This window comes from Rosa chinensis, chromosome 5 (genome assembly GCF_002994745.2).
Source record: "Rosa chinensis cultivar Old Blush chromosome 5, RchiOBHm-V2, whole genome shotgun sequence".
Taxonomy (NCBI): Eukaryota; Viridiplantae; Streptophyta; class Magnoliopsida; order Rosales; family Rosaceae; genus Rosa; species Rosa chinensis.
The window spans coordinates 11,749,108-11,769,108 of NC_037092.1; the positions used below are offsets into that span (position 1 = coordinate 11,749,108).

General features: G+C 38.6%; 1 protein-coding gene and 1 pseudogene across 1 annotated transcript; both read right to left on the reverse strand.

Moving 5' to 3' along the window:
• Window positions 1–1,437: 1,437 nt before the first annotated feature.
• LOC112203157 lies at window positions 1,438–17,484 on the reverse strand (annotated as a pseudogene).
• On the reverse strand, window positions 17,270–19,352 carry LOC112203158 (wall-associated receptor kinase 3; the record flags this gene model as incomplete). Its single annotated transcript, XM_040505723.1, is given in 2 exon segments — window positions 17,270–18,603; window positions 18,606–19,352. Coding segments are annotated over 2 exon segments (1,053 nt in total), but the record flags the coding sequence as incomplete, so codon positions are not given.
• Between the last annotated feature and the right edge of the window lie 649 nt (window positions 19,353–20,001).

Sequence of the window (20,001 nt, forward strand, 5' to 3'; positions counted from 1 at the left end):
AAGTTGTATGAGTGCCACGAAGGCGAGAGTTTGTAGCTCATGCACGATGAATATGCAAACGTTTTGGGTTAGTTTGGTTTTCACTCGTGTTAATGGAACGCGAAAAGAATTCGATTTGTGGCAACTGACAAATGGTATAAGAATTCAATGTTCCATTAACGTGTAGTGTGTCGAGGAGACATGAGTGTAAAGCTTAGTAATGCCGGAAGGCAAGAGCGTGAAAGCTCGGGGGTGCCGGGAAGGCGTGAACGGAAAACTCGAGGTTGCTGGGAAGGCATGAGTGGGAAGCTCGAGGGTTGCTGGGAAGGCATGAGTGGGAAGCTCGAGGGTTTCCAGGAAGGCACGAGCGGGAACTCGAGGGTTGTCGAGAAGGCATGAGCGGGAAGATTGATGGTTGTAGGGAAGGCATGAGCGGAAAGCTCGAGGGTTGCCGGAAAGGCATGAGCGGGAAGCTCGATGGTTGCCGGGAAGGCATGAGCAGAAAGCTCATGAGCGGGAAGCTCGGGGTTGCCGAGAAGGCATGAGCGGAAAGCTCGAGGGTTGCCGGGAAGGTATGAGTGGGAAGCTCGGGGTTGCCGGGAAGGCATGAGCGGAAAGCTCGAGGGTTGCTGAGAAGGCATGAGCGGGAAGCTCGATGGTTGTCGGGAAGGCATGAGCAGAAAGCTTGTGAGCGGAAAGCTCGAGGGTTGCCGGGAAGGCATGAGCGGGAAGCTCGGCGGTGCCGCTGAGGCGAGAGCGTGAAAGCTCGGGGATGCCGCTGAGGCATGAACGAGTAGCTCAAAGGTGATGTCATGTGGCATGAGCTTAACCATTGCTAATTATGCTGGACTGTATGTACAAGTCCCCGAAGTCCCCAGTCAAGGAGGGTGTTCTGGCGGGGTTGATACCAAAGCGTGGCTTTGTGCCCTATATCAAGCATAATTAGTACGAGTGCATTCCCACAGATGGCGCCAATGTTAATGTTTAGAATCGGTGACTCTAATTAACGTGAGAGAGAGAGAGAGAGAGAATGTGATGCGAGATGTATAGTGGTTCATCTCTCGCCTTAGAGGGAGATTACGTCCACTTGAAAGCTTTAACTAGTGTATTGGGCATTGCGGCCCAAAAGGATTACAAGAGATGTAATGGGATGAATGCTTAAGTGGGAGGAATGGTCCCTTTTATAGGTAAGGGAACCCCTCTCCTTTACATGTTTTCCAATGTAGGATGCAATCAACACTATTATAGTGCATAAAGGCTCATTAGGGAGGCAACTAGGCAAGGCCGGGAAGGTGGCTTCCCGACGAGGTATTGGCCCCTTCCGACTACCGTGGCGTAGCTTGGACATCCGGCTACGCAATGCATGTCACGGTTGGGTCCCACCATGGCTCATGGGCCCCCCTAAGAGAGTGTTGCTTATGCTTGGTGACATAGAAAATGGCCTTGCTAGTGAGATATCTACAAAAAGTGTGCAAGGCATCTCTTTGCCTTAGGCCTTGCAAAAGAAAATGCCACTTTGCTTGTGAGTAGCTCTGCTAGAACCACTCCAAAGCTATAGACGTCACTCTTTTCTGTTAGTTGATTTGAATGGAAGTATTCAGGGTCCAAGTATCCAAATGTTCCTTGCACCATTATTGCTAGTTGAGTTTGATCAATAGGAATGAAACGTGAAGCTCCAAAATCTAACACTTTGGCTGTGTAATTGTCATCTAATAGTATATTCATTGTTTTCACATCTCGGTGTATGATTGGTGTGGAAGTGGAGGAGTGCAAGTATGCTAGTGCTCCTCCAGTTTCTGATGCTATCTTCAATTGGAGTTCCCATGAAAGTGATGACCTTTTACCCTTTTTCTTGTGAATGTGCTCAAAGAGAGTGCCCTGGGTGATGAACTTTTATACTAGTAAAGGGACTTCTGTCTCTAAACAACAACCTAATAGCCTTACTACATTTCTATGGTTGACTTGAGAAAGAACAATCACCTCATTAACAAACTGATCAGTTTGAGTCGGGGCACCAACTTTGGACTTTTTTATTGCAACCACTTGGTTATCTAGTAATATGCCTCTGTAAACTATTCCATACCCTCCTTCACCAAGGATTCTACTTTCATGGTAATTGTGTGTGGCCTTCTCAAGTTCTTTTGTAGTAAATAGTTTGGTTGTCTCAACAGATCCTCCTTGACTAGTGAGTTTTTGTTTTAACAATAAACCACCATTTTCTGTAAAGTACTTCTCTTTGAGTTTTATGAACTTCCTTTTCTTCATCCCCAATACATCCATAAACTTCCAACTAATAAAATCACAAATAGGCCTACGGAAATTCCTGCACATATATAGTTCAACAGTCATTATAATTTATTTTTGCATACCACTATTTCCTGAGGTAAAAGTTCAATCGGTAATGATGAGGAATAACTACGGGAGGGATTAGGAAAGTGCAAGTCAAAGAGGTCAATAGATCTATGGAAAAAAAAATGCGTACAGTACCTGACTTTTGACCTATTAGTAACTTTCGTACCTCAACTTCAAAAAATATCACTTTGGTACCTGAAGTTGGGACCCTGACCCAACATTAGTGCCTAGAATACTGTTGGCTGTTACGGCGTTAGTCAATTGACATATAATAAAGGATAAATGGGTAATTTGAGTCTCTAATGTTATTTTTTTTTCATCCACTGTCTGGTCCAAATTTGCTCTGGGCACCCATCTCACCATTCTTCGCCTCAATGACATCAAACGCTCCCCATTTGGAAGCTGGCCTCTAAGACCCCGACCCGAAGCCGAAGTCGTTATGTTGGCTAAGTTCGAAGGCTGTTGTCGGCGTCGACCCAAACTCGAATTCTCCGTCAGCGCCGCGAGTTGAAGGGCCGAGTCCGTTCACGGTGGCTTCTGTTTGTTTATGAGCCTTGTTCGGCCTTGCAGTAGGAGCGCAGCCGCCGACCTCCTTCATCTCCTCTCTTCGACACACCTCGAGGTGCGAGCCTTATCCGGTGCTGCCGCCGAGCCATCCTTCGCGTCGTGTCCAAGCAAGGACATCATTCTGTCTCTTCTCTCTAGGCAATCCAAATTAGTTTTGATTTTCCAATATGACCTCAGATCTGATCCTAATGTCAATTCTGGTTTGATTGATTCGAAAGGCAAGATCTTGGTTTCATTAGTGCTTTGATCCCACATGTTCTTGAAGGTTTAATAGCAAATATGAGCAATTGATTGATTTTCCGCATTATTAGGTATATAATTGCATATTTTGATTATTCGGTTTGATTGAAATTGTAGATTCTGGATTCCTGAATCCCATTTCGGTTAGGATTTCTTTCATGTTCTTCTTTCATCTTCATCGCCGGAGCTGCTCCGTCAGTAATGTGTGCTTGGAAGACCCGAATTTTGGGTTCGAGTGGAAGCCCTGTTTGTATTATGCTGGAATCCCCGTATATGCACAAGTCGAGGTATACATACATGAAAATGAAGCAAAGCAAGAGTAACGAAGCACAGCGAGGTTAAGATTAGCACACTTGTGATGGCATTTCCGATGGAGAAACAGGTTGATTTGAGCTCGAAGATTAGTGAAGTGCGACGAGAGAGAAAGAGAGAGGAAGAAGAAGACGAGATTGAGTGAAGGGACAGAAATACCCCTAAAAAATTGCCAGGTGGCAAACGGCGTAACAGCCAACAGTGTTCTAGGAACTAATGTTGGGTCGGGTCCGAACGTTAGGTACCAAAATGATATTTTTTTAAGTTGAGGTACGATTGAAGTTGAGGTACGAAAGTTACTAATGGGCCAAAGGTCAGGTACTGTTTGCATTTTTTTTTCCCATAGATTAAGGGGTTATTAGGTGATGCCCCTAAAATATAAAAAATAGGGGTTTTGCCCGTTTGCCCAAAATCATGAGGTATTTTGCCCAATCAATCAACCAAGTTGGTATTTTGCCAAATTACACAAACTTTAGGGGAAAAGACTCCTAAGGGTAGTCCTTTTTAGGGTAGTGCCCAATATATCATATGCTGACTTTTGGGTTCAAAACTCACTTTTTCTTAGAAAAACCTATTCAAACTTCTGAGAAAAACAAAACTAGCCTTCAACATGCCCAAGTTTTTCACCTGACGGCTCCCTGCCTAACTGTTATTTTAACAGGGGGAATCACTACTGCTTATTTCTATCCTAAGCTGAGGCAAATCTTCCTAAGAAACTGAAAATCTAAACTTAAAGGTAGTACAGGATTAAGGCCGAACACAAATAACAACATAAAACTAAAAAATTAAAATACTTGACGAAGTGATGAGCAATATGAAATTATTTATTTATTTAAACATAATTACAGGCTAAGAATTCAAAGCCTCATTCTCAGGTAAACAGCTAAAAAGCTATTTAGCTATCCATGAGAACGATTACAGATGCTTACTTGAAAAAAGCACACCACTTCACACTAGACAAGAAGGAAAGAGCACACTTGCTACTATGGCACACTTGCTACTATGGCTTTCATACTTCTTGAGAGAAGACTCTTCTGCTCAATTTTCTGATGCCTTACAAATTGAACCTAGAGCTCCTTATATAGGGAGCGGAACTCAAACTATAATTCAAAACACAAAAATGTACAGAACAACTCCATTATTTTCTGCTCTCGTGAGTGCTCTAGATGATTGAAGTCGATTGACGAAAAGCAGATTCCTTTAGGTGAAGTGTTTTTCACCTTCTTCTTTTCTGAAAAGCAAAAGCATCTTTAGGAAAAGGCCAAAATTGCTTTCGGTGCTTTTTACACCTGCTGCTTCACATGTTTTCATCTGTTTCAGAGTTGTGGCTTAGGACAAAAGAGTTACTTTCCATCCTGGCTTTTTTTTTTTTTTTTTTCTGTTTTCTTCCACGTCTATATCTTCATACATTTTTTAGTGGTTGTCATTTTCAATCTTTTCTATCCACTGCATGCAGGCTAACGTGGAGTCTATCTCTTTTCTTTTAAGATATAGAAAAAGGTCACTGATAATAACCTTAGGATGGTCATATGCAGTAATGATAATCTTTTCTCCTGCTGCCAGGAATGTATTCTCTGTATCTTCTTCGATGATCTTCTTGATGTATTCTAGAGACATGGCTTTCATCCAGGGAATGCAAGAATTTGGTTGGCCATTATATCCCACACATACAGGCTGAAGATATCTTCCTTGAATAATTCTCACATAATGGTATAGAGAAATATAATCAACTTCATCATTCCTTTTTTGAATCCATTCTGGTGGAGTAGATCTGAATTTCAACCTAAGAATGCAGTCATTTTTTCTGACATTCTTGACAGTGTTAACAATGATGGGAGGTAAACCCTTGAGACCATCATTTGTTTTTGTCCAGAGATTATGGACAAAACCATTTTCAACAAGCCAAAACTTGTGTTCTTGAGGATGTTCACTCTGAACATTGACCACATATCTTCCAACATAAGGTCCAGGTACATTGAAAAGAGTTGGGGGAAGACATGAATCGGAATTATGACTTCCAATAAGATCATGAAAGTTGAACCATTCTGATTCTTTTAGTGCCAAAACAGGAACTTTAGCACTTTCCTAATCTTCTACATACTGGATTTTTTCATTCTGGACAGCACTCTGCTGTATTTTTCATAAAATTCTTCAAACTGTGGTCTGGCATTTTCATGGAGTTCTTCAGCTAGGGCAAATAGAGCTGGGAACATGAGTCCACTGTTTCTTTCTTGAAAGGCATATAAAAGATTATCTAGAATAGCCTTTTGGTGATATGTTAATCTTCTGCCAGTTCTAAACACAGGGTCTTTGAAGGTTTTCAATTCATAATTAAAAACATTTATAACTTCAGATGGAGTTGTCATGCTTTTTGGCAAAGCAACAGCCATCAACGGTCTTGATAAGCCTTTATCGTCTGCCGTATGAGACTGGCTAGCCAATCCTTTACCCCGGAATTGATCAGTTGTGGCTAGTCCTTTTGGACTTAGCAAAAATCTTTTGAGGATCTTATCTTTAGGTTGCTCATCATTTTCAGGTTCTTTCCCTGTTCTTCGGTTTCTGGAGTTGCGACCTTCATCGCCTTCTCTTCGGCTGAACATTGCCATTTCTCTTGTTAGGGCGTCTTGAAGATAGTTCTTGTTTCCTGCAATTAATTCAACATTATAATCATATTGGTTAAGAAATAATTATCAGTTTGCTAATCTTCCTCTATCAGTAGCTTTATCAAGTTTAAAATTTTTGAAATTCTTTACTCTAGCACAATCGGTGAGTACAGTAAATGATTTTCCTAGAAAACCTGGAGAATTCAAAATTGTTTTCTTGACAGCCAAGATTTCTTTTTCCCCTGTAGGATAATTTTGTTCTGCATGGCTGAACTTGCCGCTACAAAATTTACAGATCTTTTCAATGTTAGTTGCAGACATTTTTGCCAGAACAACACCAGACCAGTAATTATCACTAGCATCAGTTTGGAGAATGATTTCATCATTTTCTTCTGGTTGTTGAAGAGGAGGGAGATTCTTGCAGAGGGCTTTTATCTGCTTCACAATTTTTTCATCATCTTCTATGAAATTCCATTTTCTTTTGGAACTCGTTTTAGGGGATAACATTGCTGTTAATCCTGAGATTTTGGGAATGAAATCTCTCTCTCTCTCATAGTTAATGACTCCTATATAAAAATCTTTCTACACTTTTAGCATCAGGAATTTTGTCTGGAAATTTCCAGATCTTCTCGAGTAAGGGTAGGCAAAAAAGCCCATAAACCCGAAAAACCGGCCCGGCCTGGCCGGTCAGGTTCGGATCGGTCCGGGTTTTTAAAAAAAAAAATTGTAAGTTTTTACTGGCCCGGGCCCATATATATAAATTTCCGGCCAGTCCCTGTTCTAGACTTTGAAATCTATTAAAGCCCGTTGGGCCCGAATACTTTAGTAAAATATCATATATGTATATGTTTTTTTTATTATGTGTCATTAAAATATCAATTATCTATAACTTATTCCCTCTATGGGCCCGAGTACTTTCTCTTTCTTTTTCTTCCACCTCATCTTCCTCTTCCTTCAGTTTGGCCAGTTCCTCAGTTTCCAATCCCAGCCTAAATCCAAGCGGACCCAGCCTCTCATCTCTTCTAAAAGAAGTAAAGAACCCTTTTCTTTCTTCTTCCTCAGTAACCTCAGTTCCTTTTTCCCTTCCCTGTGATCCTCTTTAGCTTTCTATTTTCCAATTTCATCAGAACATCACCAATTCAATTATTCTGATTTAAATTCCATTGAAATTGAAACTAGGCTTTCCCGATTCTTCTTCTTTCTGCTCATTCACAGTCTCATGCTTGGTGAGGATTCCTGTAAAGGAATTTGGTGGCGTTGTTTCGGGGAAGCGAAGGAAACGAATCGGGTCTTTGAGTGGGTGGAGGAGGTTGAGAGATGGCGGAGCGGGATGGTCTTTGATTGATGTTTTGGTTCGATGGTTCTGGAATGAGGGATTGATTTTCATGTGGCTAAGCTTTGATGCTTGGAGTTCTTGTTGTTGGCGAGAGGGGTGGGCAAAAAAGCCCATAAGCCTGAAAAAATTGGCCCATTTTTCTAGGTCCTGGTTTAGCCCGATTTCCGTTCTTTGAAACTGCAAGCCCGGCCTGAAGAAAGATAGCCGGTCCTTGCAAATCCAGTGCCGGTCTGGGACCGTGCCCAGCCCTATTCTCGAGGATGTGAGGTTGGAGTTTTATTACTCCATCCTTGATATTTATACCAAGGAAATCAACTTCATCTAGGATAAAGAAAATTTTCTTTTCTCCCAAGATGATTCCATGCTGAATTATCAGCTTTACAACCTCATGAAAGTGTTTCATGTGTTCTTCTCTGTTTTTGGAGAAGACGAGGATGTCATCAATATAGACGACGCAGAATTCAGCAACATGTTTAAAGCTGTCATCCATCTTTCTCTGGAAGATTGAAGGGGCTTGTTTTAGGCCAAAGGGCATTACTAACCATTCGTAGTGTCCTTGTGGTGTTCCAAATACAGTGAGGGGAACACTATCTGGATGCATCTTGACTTGCCAAAAACCTGACTTTGCATCGAATTTTGAAAAGACTTTAGCTCCTTTGAGTTGATTAATCAAGACTCTCACTTGAGCTATTTGATAACCGTCTTTAACGACCTTTTTATTGACATCTCTGTAGTCAATTACCATTCTAGTTTTTCCTCTAACATTTTCTGCATGATTTCTCACGTAGAATGCTAGAGCATGATGAGGGCTAGTGGATGGTTGAATTAATCTCTTGTTCAGGAGATCTTCTATATCTTTTCTGAATTCTTTTTTATCTTCTTCTTTGTATTGAGGAATGACTTTTACATGACATATAACATTCATATCATGTAGTCTTAATTCACAGACCACTGGGTCTTTTTCTCAAAATTTCTGAGGGTTGACATCTATATTCTGTTCGAGCATTTTTATTTTATTTTATCAAGAGTAGGGATCTTCTGAGATTCAAGCTTATTTTGAAAGTGCTTAAGGTTGTGTTCATGGATGAAACTAGCTTCTTCATCTTCACTAGTTTCTTCTTCTTCTTCTTCAGAAGATTCTTCAATAAACAATTCTTTCTGTTGCTTAATTTGTAGGACAGGTTCAAATCTGGGCTTATAGGGCATATGATCACCACTATTTCGTTGCGATCTCTGATATTGGGTAGTAAAGTTTGGACCGACTACACTTTTTGCTTGGGTTAGTCTGTCTATCCAAAACATTCTTTCTCCTTTTTTGAAGCCCATTGCTTCTTAATCTTGAACAAATCTCTGTTGGAGAAGGAAATCATTTCCCAACAAGAAATCTGATCCTTGGCCTTCAGATTGCCAAAGAGTATTGATGATAAATGTTCCGCCACCAATAGTGATGTGAACATCTCTAGCTACCTTTTTCATGGTTAAGTGGCTTCCATCAAACTGAACATCAGTAGCTATTCTTTTATTATCTTCTTTTCAGAGTTCTTCTGGAATTGCAAATCTTTTTGTAACTGTAAATCCTGATCCATTATCTACAAAGGCATGTAGATGATACTTTCTATGATCATGGAATTTTAATCCAATCTCTATGTAGTTAATGTATCTACTGGTAGAGATGATTTTCGATTGTTGAAGCTCTTCTTCTTGAGCTTGTTCTTGTGGTATGAATGATTTACATTCTTCTGAAACATTTTTTGGTTTAACCAGTTCAAAATTTTCATCGATTTTTTCCTCCTTTATTTCTGAGGAAGAGGATTCCATAATTTCTTGGAACAAAGTTTCTTTTTTTTTTTTCTCTTTTTGTTCATATAAATATTCTTCATATTCTTGTTCTACCAATTGGCTGATGAAGCCATTCTTGGTTTTTCTTCTGGCTTCAGCTATGAAGCATTCTTTGTGATAAGTCTTTTTTGACTCTTCACAAAACATAAGAAGTCCATTCTTTTCATGACATAAGCAGTAGTCACAAACGAATGTACCAGGGTTCACCTGATAAGAAGATATTATTGCTTATGTCTTACTTTCTTCCGGTTGGTTCCGCCCAAATTTCCAGCCCTGGTAAACTTCCAATCTTTTTTGTTTTCATTCTTTCTGAACCGTTTTGAGTAATATTTTACTTTTTTCTTTTTACGAAACTTGGATTCATGACAACCCTAGTTGGTAGGCATATCCAGTATTTCGTAACGAAAGTTTTCTACTCCTTTGAGTTGCATCTTAGCCATCTTGGCTCCAAGATTCGCTTTGCATTGTTCTTTTAGTAATTGCCGGATTCTGTTGGCAATTCCTCCAACTGAAAATCTTTCAATTGGTTTTTTAGGTATGCTTTCTCTCACAGCTGTTCTCTAGGGTTCAGGAAGTTTCCTGTGTAACAGGTTTACTAGATCAGTGTTTTCTAGTTCACCTATTGTACAGTAGTTTTCTTGAAATTCATTTAGATACTCTTCAAAATATCTCATGTCACAGATTTTGAGAGCATAAATGTTTGATTTGGCCGCTTCTTTGGCCTTTTCACTTAAGTTTGAGAGATTTCCACAGAATTGATCGTACAGGGTACTGCAAAATCATATGGTGATTTCAAATTTTTTATTCCTCTGGTAGTTTCTTTGAAAGACAAGTAGTATTTCTTGGCTACTCCCGTGAGAGTAGTTTCATAATACACCTGAAGATCTGGTGCTTCAAATTTTCTAAGGGTGAGAGCAGAAGCCATTGATTACACGCATTTTTATGCACGTAATTACGTTCAAACACTAGAATTAAGCTAATCTCCAAAGTAATTATTATGTAATTAATTTATTTTTATTTTTATTGTAGTAAATAAGCGGAGTTGTGGATTTCGGAAGAAGTTGTGCAAAATTGGAGCTAATTGGAGTTTCCGAAAAAAGGACGAATTGTCGACACGGTCAACTATGGTCAATGCAAGCTAGAGAGCAAAATCCGACTAGCCTTTGCAATAAGTATGGTAATATTCGAGTTGTGATAAGTGGGAAGGAAAGAAAAATAGAAAAGAAGAAGAGAAAGAGATGCAGCATCATTCATTAATTAAGTGAGCAATTAACATAATTAATCAATGAAACAAAGCACTAGCAGCATAATTGCTTAATTATGAATCCCAAAACCACATGCACTATCTTTCTTCTTTCTTTAACCATTCCAGCCTTTTCTCTTCTTAGAGCAAGTCCACCAGTTCCTCTTTGACCGGGCAAAGCATGGATTTGGTGAGGTGGTGACCGGCCAACCCCAAAATCTCTCTTCCACCAACATAAGCTTGACCGGGCAAAGGATGAATTTTCTTGACCGAAGTCAAGAAAAAAGGCAAGAGGATGACATCTTCCTTGACCCAGCCAAGGCCTGTGCCAGCTCAGCCCACACCCAAACGTGGGTGACGTCAGCGTGTTGTGTGGAGAGAGAGAGACGCGATGAAGGACGATGAACAGTTAGGGTCTGATTTGCTCCACCTGGGTTGCTTCGATCTCGGCTTGGGAGCAGCGGATGCGCGGGCTGACGCCACGGAGCGGCTGGGCGAGGCGAGGCGACCTCGGGGGAGGGGGGGGGGGCAGGGACCGTGGCCTGAAGACGCCGGAGGAGGGAGAAAAATCCGGGTCGGGTCGGAAGAGCCGGGTCTGGGGGAGCGCACGAGAGAGAGAGAGAGAACCGAGGGGGGAATGAAAACAAGAAAAAATTTCGTCATTTGAAACAAAAAGGAATTTTTTTTGGCTATTTATTGAAAATTTCCATATTTCAAAAATTCATAATAAATTCATTCGAACTCTGAATATTACGTTCCATATATGCACCAGATCGTATCGACGAGCTCTACAACTTTCATGAAGGAAGTTTTCCCAAATTCCAAACGTATAAAAAGTCAATTTTCACAACCTTCTAAATAACGTTTGTTTCGAAAACAAAAATCGACTAGAAACCGAATTTCTCGTACAACAACTAAATAACGTTGTATTGTACTTATTCCTGATTTTTCATTTATGTAAGAAAAAATTGATGAATAGTGAAAAAATGAACTTGACTGGTCAAGAAAAAAAAACGGGTGGAAATCCATGTCCAGTGGCAGTGAACAGTTACTTGACTGGTCGACGCCTTGACATTTCTTGATTACGGGTGAACTTACTCTTAGCCACACAACCACCACCATGTGCCAGACCACACTTTTCCTCCTTCTCACGAAATGATCCCAGCCGCCCAAAATTAAATCAATCTCTTCTCTTTCTTTCTTGAACGACCACGATTCCCTATTCTTTCTCACCCTACAGCTGCACCCATATATATTCCTTCTACCCTAGAACAGTAGCTGCACACTAATATATACTCCACTAGATCTATTTTCTCTCTTCCTTCTTCTCTACAGCCGAAACACACACCACCTCCACTCCATTTCTATTCTCCCATTTTCTCTCCCTTCCCAATATCACTCTCTATCATTTTTCTCAAAGATAACCAAGGGGCTTTCACTACACACCATCAAGGTTTCATCACCCCACAAAGAGATTTTGGTTTGGTAAAGAGTGGAGGCTTAATTTCAAATTGGGTTCATATTTGCTTATAGCAAATTGTGAGCCTAGTTTGTGTTCCCTCGCTCCTCTATCATTTCTCTTAATTTCTTATGTATTTGATGATATATTTGATAATAGGTTGTGAGTAGTTCAATATTGGGAGTTAGGGTTGTAAAGTCCTAACTCATCTTGTATAAATATTGATGCTTTAAATGAAATAAATGCAATTTCCATTGTGTATACTTTAAATCTAAATTTATTGGTCCTTAGAAGCATGTTTCTAGGCTTTGTCACCCTTTGAAATTATGTTGTGGGCAATTGTGATGAATAGATTAATAAATTGACAACTTATTAATCTTGTGGCATCTAGGATTTAAGTGTGGTGACAATTAGCTAGCTTAATTGTAGCTAAGCTTGCTTGTGTCTCTATTATCTTTCTCTCTAGGTCTCTAATTTTGTGTATACTTTAAATCTAAATTTATTGGTCCTTAGAAGCATGTTTCTAGGCTTTGTCACCCTTTGAAATTATGTTGTGGGCAATTGTGATGAATAGATTAATAAATTGACAACTTATTAATCTTGTGGCATCTAGGATTTAAGTGTGGTGACAATTAGCTAGCTTAATTGTAGCTAAGCTTGCTTGTGTCTCTATTATCTTTCTCTCTAGGTCTCTAATTTTGGATATTGCGGTCTTAACCGGCGTAATGCCCAAATTAGAGAGTTGATTGTGGCCTTAACCGGCATAGTCAATACCCCGAAAGGATAATTGGTTTGGTAGCCTTAACCGGTACTAGATACGAGACTCGACACATATAGGAAAAACAAGCATTTGTGAAATTGGCATCGATATTTATAAGATAGTTAGTGTGAATCACCCGACACTCCCATGTTCCCATTAATTTGAAAATCCAAATTTAATTTATTGCTTGATAATTAGTTGTTTGCTTTTATTTTAGTTTGCATTTAATTTAGTTAATTCCCAATTCTAAACTCCCAAACAAAATTCTACATTCCATTGTGCATAACTCATTTGAACTACAAGTTAGTGGCTTTGATTAGGCTTAGTGTGAGCTAGGCCGAGCATTACCAAGGCTTGGTGCCTTGTGAATATTATTTTACTTTATTTTATTTTTATTTTTTTATTGTATGCTTTTAAGTTATTCTAGCGCCAATTACCTCGGTTAGGTCTAACACCTAATCCCCGAGGTACGATAATCAAGGTTCAAATACTTCCTTTACTTAACAGCGATTCGTACGCTTGTGAGATTTTATGAACCAAGTCAGCCATCATGAGGCTGTCTACCCATTGGTCAATAGCTTTTCTTTTATCTAGAGCTTTGTCTAGATTTAGCCATATACCATAATTTGTGATTGGCACCCTAGGCATATTGTCTTCTGGGACAAATTTTTGAGAATTTCTCTCTTCTTTTTTGCCTATAGGAGCTTTCTGTATAGGGAGTTTTAGTTTTCCCCTTTCTCTGATGATGAAAGTTTTGGAATTTGAGCTTTCTCCGTCTTCCATTTCTATTTCTTGATAAGGAAGGACTTTTCTTACCTTTCCTACTTTGAAAATGTTCATTTCTTCTATTAGTTGTTCTAATCGTTCAGTATTTTTGCAAGATTCTGCTTCATCATAGAGTTTTTTGCTCTAAACATATTTATTGGTCTGTTCAGATGAGCTTTTAATTCTTCTTCAGTAATGAGATCTGTTGGTTCTTCAACAGTGAATTTAGTGCCACTAATACTTGCTTCTCTAGTACTATTGCATCTTCTGAATTTTCTATTTATCCTGATGTTTTCAGGACATACATCACTTTTTCTGTGATTATCAAAATTCAGACTGACATCTCCAGTCTTTCTGCTTTCATAAATTGTTGCTTTAGCACTTTCTGGTGGTTTCTTTGGACCAGCTAATTTCCATTCAATAGGGAAAATTACTTCATTCCATGTAACTTTGTGAATTTGTTGTGAATGGTTCTTCTGACTGGTGAGAAAACCAGTAGTAAGGCCAGGGATATTTGATATCCTTGTCTTAGGTTGAACTGTGGTACTCATCAGTTTATAGTATATTTTGTATACTATTGCAAGTTCTTGCATATCTTTTTTCATTGATATACCATCTGTCTTGACTCTTAGCCTCAGACAATGGGCAACATCTTTCAAGCTTGTAGAGAAATTTGGGAAACAATTGAAATAAGCCACTTGATTGCATAAAGATGCTTCAAGTGTTCCCAACAAACTAGCTTGAAAATCTGTTAGTCTATTGTCTTGTAAGACACATAGAACTAAACAGTTTAAGTCTTCTCGAGCTAGGAATTTTATACCTAATTGGACTGCTCCAATATGCAAAAAATTGATAATTTTTTGCCTTTGCTCTTACAACTTCTTGAGGAGTGATCATTAAAAGATCTGTTTCTCCAGATATGGAAGGAGTTGTAAATTCCAATAATTTGAAATGATGGCTATCCATCAGTTCAAACTTTCCTCTTTTATAGATTTGTTTGAAATCTAATTTTGGGATTGCGGAGTTTTTTACCTCCTGTTCTATTTCATTGTATTCAAATTCTTTAGCATTTAGGAGTTGTACTCCTTTCTTCTTTCCAAAGATGTTCATCATTTTGACATCTCTTGCTACCAAGTGTTTTGGTTTTTCATATTTGATACTAGTCAAACTAGTAGAAGGTTATAGAAAAATTATGTTTGGAACAGGATTCTTCTCAGGTTTCTCTGATGGTTTAAAGCCATTAGCTTTCTTGGATTTAATTGGAGGCTTTTTCTTATCATTTAGTAAATTTTTCATAGAATCCAGCATTTCTTGCTGTTCATTGATTTTTCTACTAACACTTATTAGCTGTTCTTCTTCCCTTTTGGGAAGTTCTTTGATATAATCTATTTTGTTTTTCAATTTTTCTAATTGGTAGATTATATGTGGTAATCTCGAGCTGTCGCAGAGGAACTAATATCGCCTAATCCTCTATTTAATTTAAAAAAAAAAAAAAAAAAAAAAAAAAAGATTATATGTGGTAATCTTTCTAGATGATCTTGACATCTAGATAATTCTTTTATCAGATTCTGATGTTTCTCATCAGAGATTTTAATAGAGAATTTAACTTCTCTAATATTAATTCAGATATTGTCCCCATTGGGGATTCCCTTTTGAGCTTTTTCAACAAACTCTATTACCGATGATTTGCGGATCTAACCGATACTCAAATAATCAAGAGATTTTTGTTTCTCTTCAAGAGTATCTTTGATATCTTGAATATTTTTCTCAACTTTGTAAATTCTTTTCTAGACTATAAAGATAATATCTCAGTAGTCAGGAGTTTCTCTTTTAAGCCTTGCTCTTTAATCTTTTAACTTTCTCAACTTTTCTCTTTATTTAGCTAACTCTTTATTGGTTATTTTGCAAATAGCAATCAAATCTAATCTGGAAACGATCAAAATTATGAATAGTAAAAATTAACTGTTTACCTTCGAGTGTAGAGGATGAATTTTAACTGTAATTGCTATCTAAACAAACAATATCAAGAAATGGGCCCACCAAGTTCCGTCAAAAGAAAAAGTATTGTTCACTGTAGTAATAGTAAAACGGAAATAATAAAAGGAAAGGATGGTGAAAGAGGAAATGGTAGGTAATGGAATAAATATTAAGTGAAATGAATAGTTGGGAGAAAAAGGAAAACTTTTGAGTGAGTAGGGATAAAAATAAGTTGGTTGAGTGTATGAGATGTATTTTGGTAGAAAGTGGGTGTATGATCATTATCCCTAAAAAATAAGCCTTACAAAACTAGAAAGAGTATATTAAGTGCATACCCAATGAAAGAATTATGAGCAGGAGACGGTCGCTGGAATTGTCTTTGATGCACTTTCCATTCGGGCCATTGTTTTTGTAGCCATTGGGACATAAACAAGCGTAATTCCCTCGTGAATTTACACATACTCCATTTAGTCCATTGCAGGGGTTTAAAGCCGTGCCCTCATCAATATCTGAAAAGAATATCATATGATATTTATATCGATCACATATCTATAATGTAAATTCCCGATTTTCAGCTTTAGTTTCCAAATGCAACAAACTATATGTAAGTTAGGAAAGGCAAAGACATGTCACGAATCAATTAATTTGGTAAAACTGCAATGCTAATATACTGATCTATCAACTATATATGTAAATGAAATCATTGATCATCATCACACCTTGGCAACCATCTGGATAGTAGGGGTTTCCTTCATAACCAGGTAAGCATTGGCACAAGTAACCTACAGACCCATTGATAGGCCCGTTGGCGCACCTGCTATTAGCCTTGCAAGCGAAATCCTTCCTCTTTTGAGCTTCATCACAGGAGTCTGTGTCATTTCCAATAGCCCAATTAAGAACGCTGGAAGCCAGTAGTTTTTGTCCTGTTTCTTTAAACTTGCAGCAGAGAAATTGAACTGTCCTTGCTCTGCAATGAAGGCGTAGCTGCAGGGGTTAAATTCCCATATATCCTTATGACCGTTGATAGTATCCAACGTCGCCGAAGTATTTTTCAACCCTCTGGCCAGGGGCGGCCCTGGGGTTGTGCAAGTGGTGTGGCCGCATTAGGCCTCCAATCTCGGAAGGCCTCAGATCTCAGAATATGTATATATAACATATATTAACAAAAAATGTCAAACAATTTAATGAAATGCGAAGTAGTCCAGTTGGCCAAGTCACTGTCCATTTTCCACTCATGACCTGTGTTCGATCTGTAGTTATCTCTATTTTATTTATGTTTTTTTAATTTTTTTGCTTTTCCTTTTTACATTCTCATGTCTTTTCATTTCTTTTCGGCTAATTTTCCTATCTATTATGTTTTTCATTCTTATATATTATTTTTATTTGCCTTGTTATATTAATTTAACCAAATTTTTATAATATATTTTTTTATGTTAGAATTAGTAAGGCCTCATTTAGATTTTTTGCTCCAGTCCTCCACAACTTCAAGTCCGGCCCAGCCTCTGGCGATGTTAGTCTGGCAACACCCAGCGCCAGAGCAAGAATATAATATATTGATCAACAATGTCAAGCCTGTTGCATATGGAAATGCACCCCGTATCGAACTCATCTTCCCCTAGGAAGCCTTGAAAAATTGAACAAGTGTCACAACCAACAGTGTAGAACTTGTTTTTTGGTATCGGATATCGTACAAGGAAAGGGCAGGTCGAGCGAATAATCCGTGCTGGATGTCACATTGCCCTGCTAGTTGTAGCAAGCTTTAGCCGCGTTGTTGGATATTTGCAACTCACCTTCATCAAGGGAAATGTTAGTAACAATGATATTGCTGACTCTTAAATATGCTGTTGGTGGTTGGGTGGTATTGCTACAATTGATAAAGAATTCTTCTCGCAGGTAACAACCCTCCTCCATGCCAAATGGGTATGGAATTGTGAGATTGCCGCACTTGTCTGAGCAACCAGGCAGGGCTTGAGCAGCAGCTGCTGTTGTTGTAGTAGTACTAGCCACCAATAACAGGAGCAGAACTGCTACCAATGAGAGTCGCAACGCCATGATCTGATCTACGACCCCAAATCAAGCAGGCTAGGGTCGGAGCTCGGTTTAGAATGTAGAAATTCAGGTGTGCTGAAGTGATTGCAACTGAAATTGATTGTAATTGGTTCAAGTCCATGAAGGTTGATCGAGGTCGTTGTCCCTTTTATTTCCATCGAGTAGGTGCAATTACCATGCAACTCCATTTGTCATATTCATCCCGGAAGTCGGCGGTTCAATAACCACAGCGCTGGATTTACTTTCCGCTATTTCCGTCCAGCCATTTTTCACACGTGCAAATGGAAACAGGAGTTACTGTTGCTCAATTATGCTGCAATTTCGATTTCCCGGAAGTTGTTCGTGTGGTCGTCATGTAAATATCACCACGCGAAAAACATGTTGTATTTTTTTTTTTTTTGGATAACAACCCAGATATGTATGACATGCAGGTATAGATTAGAGGTATCAGGAATGGATAGAGATTGGGCTTTTTCGCTGTATCAAACATTTAACAATTCATAAGCACTGTTTCCTCGTGTGTGAAAGCCCAAACCCAATTCCTCACAATCAGCCCAGTACGAACAGAGACTGCTTCTGAAATCTCCTTAACAAACAAGCGGGAGACCACAACCGTCGTCCTTTCCTCTCCTCCTCTCCGTGTCTCGGCGTCTCCTTAGAGAAAAAGGTTTGAACTTTCTATTTTGCTGTTTGTTATATTAGTATGTTTTCGATCTCAATCTGATTCTGTTTCAATACGTGGATAGAAAATTTCCCCAACCCTGACTAAAATTGCAGTTTGCAATTGGGTTTCTTTTTCAGTTGGCAAGAATTAATTCAAAGCTTTTTGATTAAATGTAAGTACATTGTTTGCTTTCTCGTTGGTCTATAATGTCCATTTGGATTACATGAAAATCCAAATGGACTGGCTACATTTTTTCCTGTCTCAATGTTTCCCTCGTTCACAATGTCATCATCAAGAATTTGATTCAAGCAATCTTCATCCATGGAAGAAATAAAGATGCTTGTTAAGCATCTGTCCTTAGAAAGTGCCACTTTGCTTGTTAGTAGCTCCACTAGGACAACTCCAAAGCTGTAGACGTCACTCTTTTCTGTTAGTTGGTTCGATTGCAGATATTCAGGGTTACCTGGTTCGATTGCAGATATTCAGGGTCTAGGTAACCGAATGTCCCTAGCACTAGAGTTTGTATTTCAGTTTGACCTGATGGAACCAATCGTGAAGCTCCAAAGTCTGACACTTTTGCTGTATAAGCATCATCTAAGAGTATATTTTCTGCTTTCACATCTCGATGTATGATTGGATTTGAAGTTGAGGAGTGTAAGTATGCTAGTGCTTCTGCTGTTTCAACTGCTATCTTCATTCGTAATTCGAATGACAATGATGATCTTTTATAATGAATATGCTCATAAAGAGTTCCATGGGTGATGAACTCATATACTAGTAAAGGCACTTCTGTCTCTAAACAACAACCTAGTAGCTTCACCACATTTCTGTGGTTTATTTGAGAAAGAACAATCACCTCGTTAACAAACTGATCACTTTGGGTTGGGGCACCACCTTTTGACTTCTTTATGGCCACCACTTTGTCATCTGGTAGTATTCCTTTGTAAACTGTTCCATAGCCTCCTTCTCCAAGGATTCTACTCTCGTGGTAACTGTTTGTTGCCTTCTCAAGTTCTTCTGTGGAAAAGATTTTTGTTGTATCCACAGTGCCTGCATGACTAGCAAGTTGTTGCAGTAACAATAAGCCACCATTCTCTTTGAAGTACTTTTCTTTGAGTTTAGTGTATTGTCTTCTCTTTATCCCTAAACATATCCACGAAATCCCCACAAATAAAACCAATAAGCCTATACTTACACCTGCATATAATTGAAATCATGGCCAAATTACATTTAATATTTTGTCCGTTTAGTATACTTTAAATAGACATAAAGATAGTTTGTCTTCTTGTTTTAGTGTTTTCTGTCTGGTTTACCTGGGCTTTGCCTATTGAGCTTAGGATTTGTAGGTTTTACTTTTACCTTCCCCTTTTGTTAAAACTTAAAATTCTGTTTTTCCTAGTGGAATACGTTCTTGACAAAAGAAAGACTCTGGTTTCTAGCTGAAAGGTTTTTCTTTTTTGAATAAATCCTCTTGTTTTTTTTTTTTCCTTTCAAAAAGTTCAATCATATATTTGTTAAAAATGGTTGGCACTGAAATTGGAGAGAAAAATTTGTGATCGAAAGTGATTGAAATTGGAACAACTGTGTACCTCATAGCAGTTTTATATTACTGTTTTTTAAGAAAAAATTTATGAAATCCTAGGCTACGATTCAAAGTAGCTTAAGGTTACTAAATGATTATTTTCTCCCAGATGAAGCAGCAGGCATTGTTTGGATGCATAGTTATTGTTGAATATGAGTTTGTGTTAGAATTCTAGGATAGGGGCATGCATTTTACCCTGTAAGTATACTTACTCAGTGAAATAATAAGCAGGAGAGTCATCTTTGATTTATTTTTGGGATTCTCTTTGATGCAA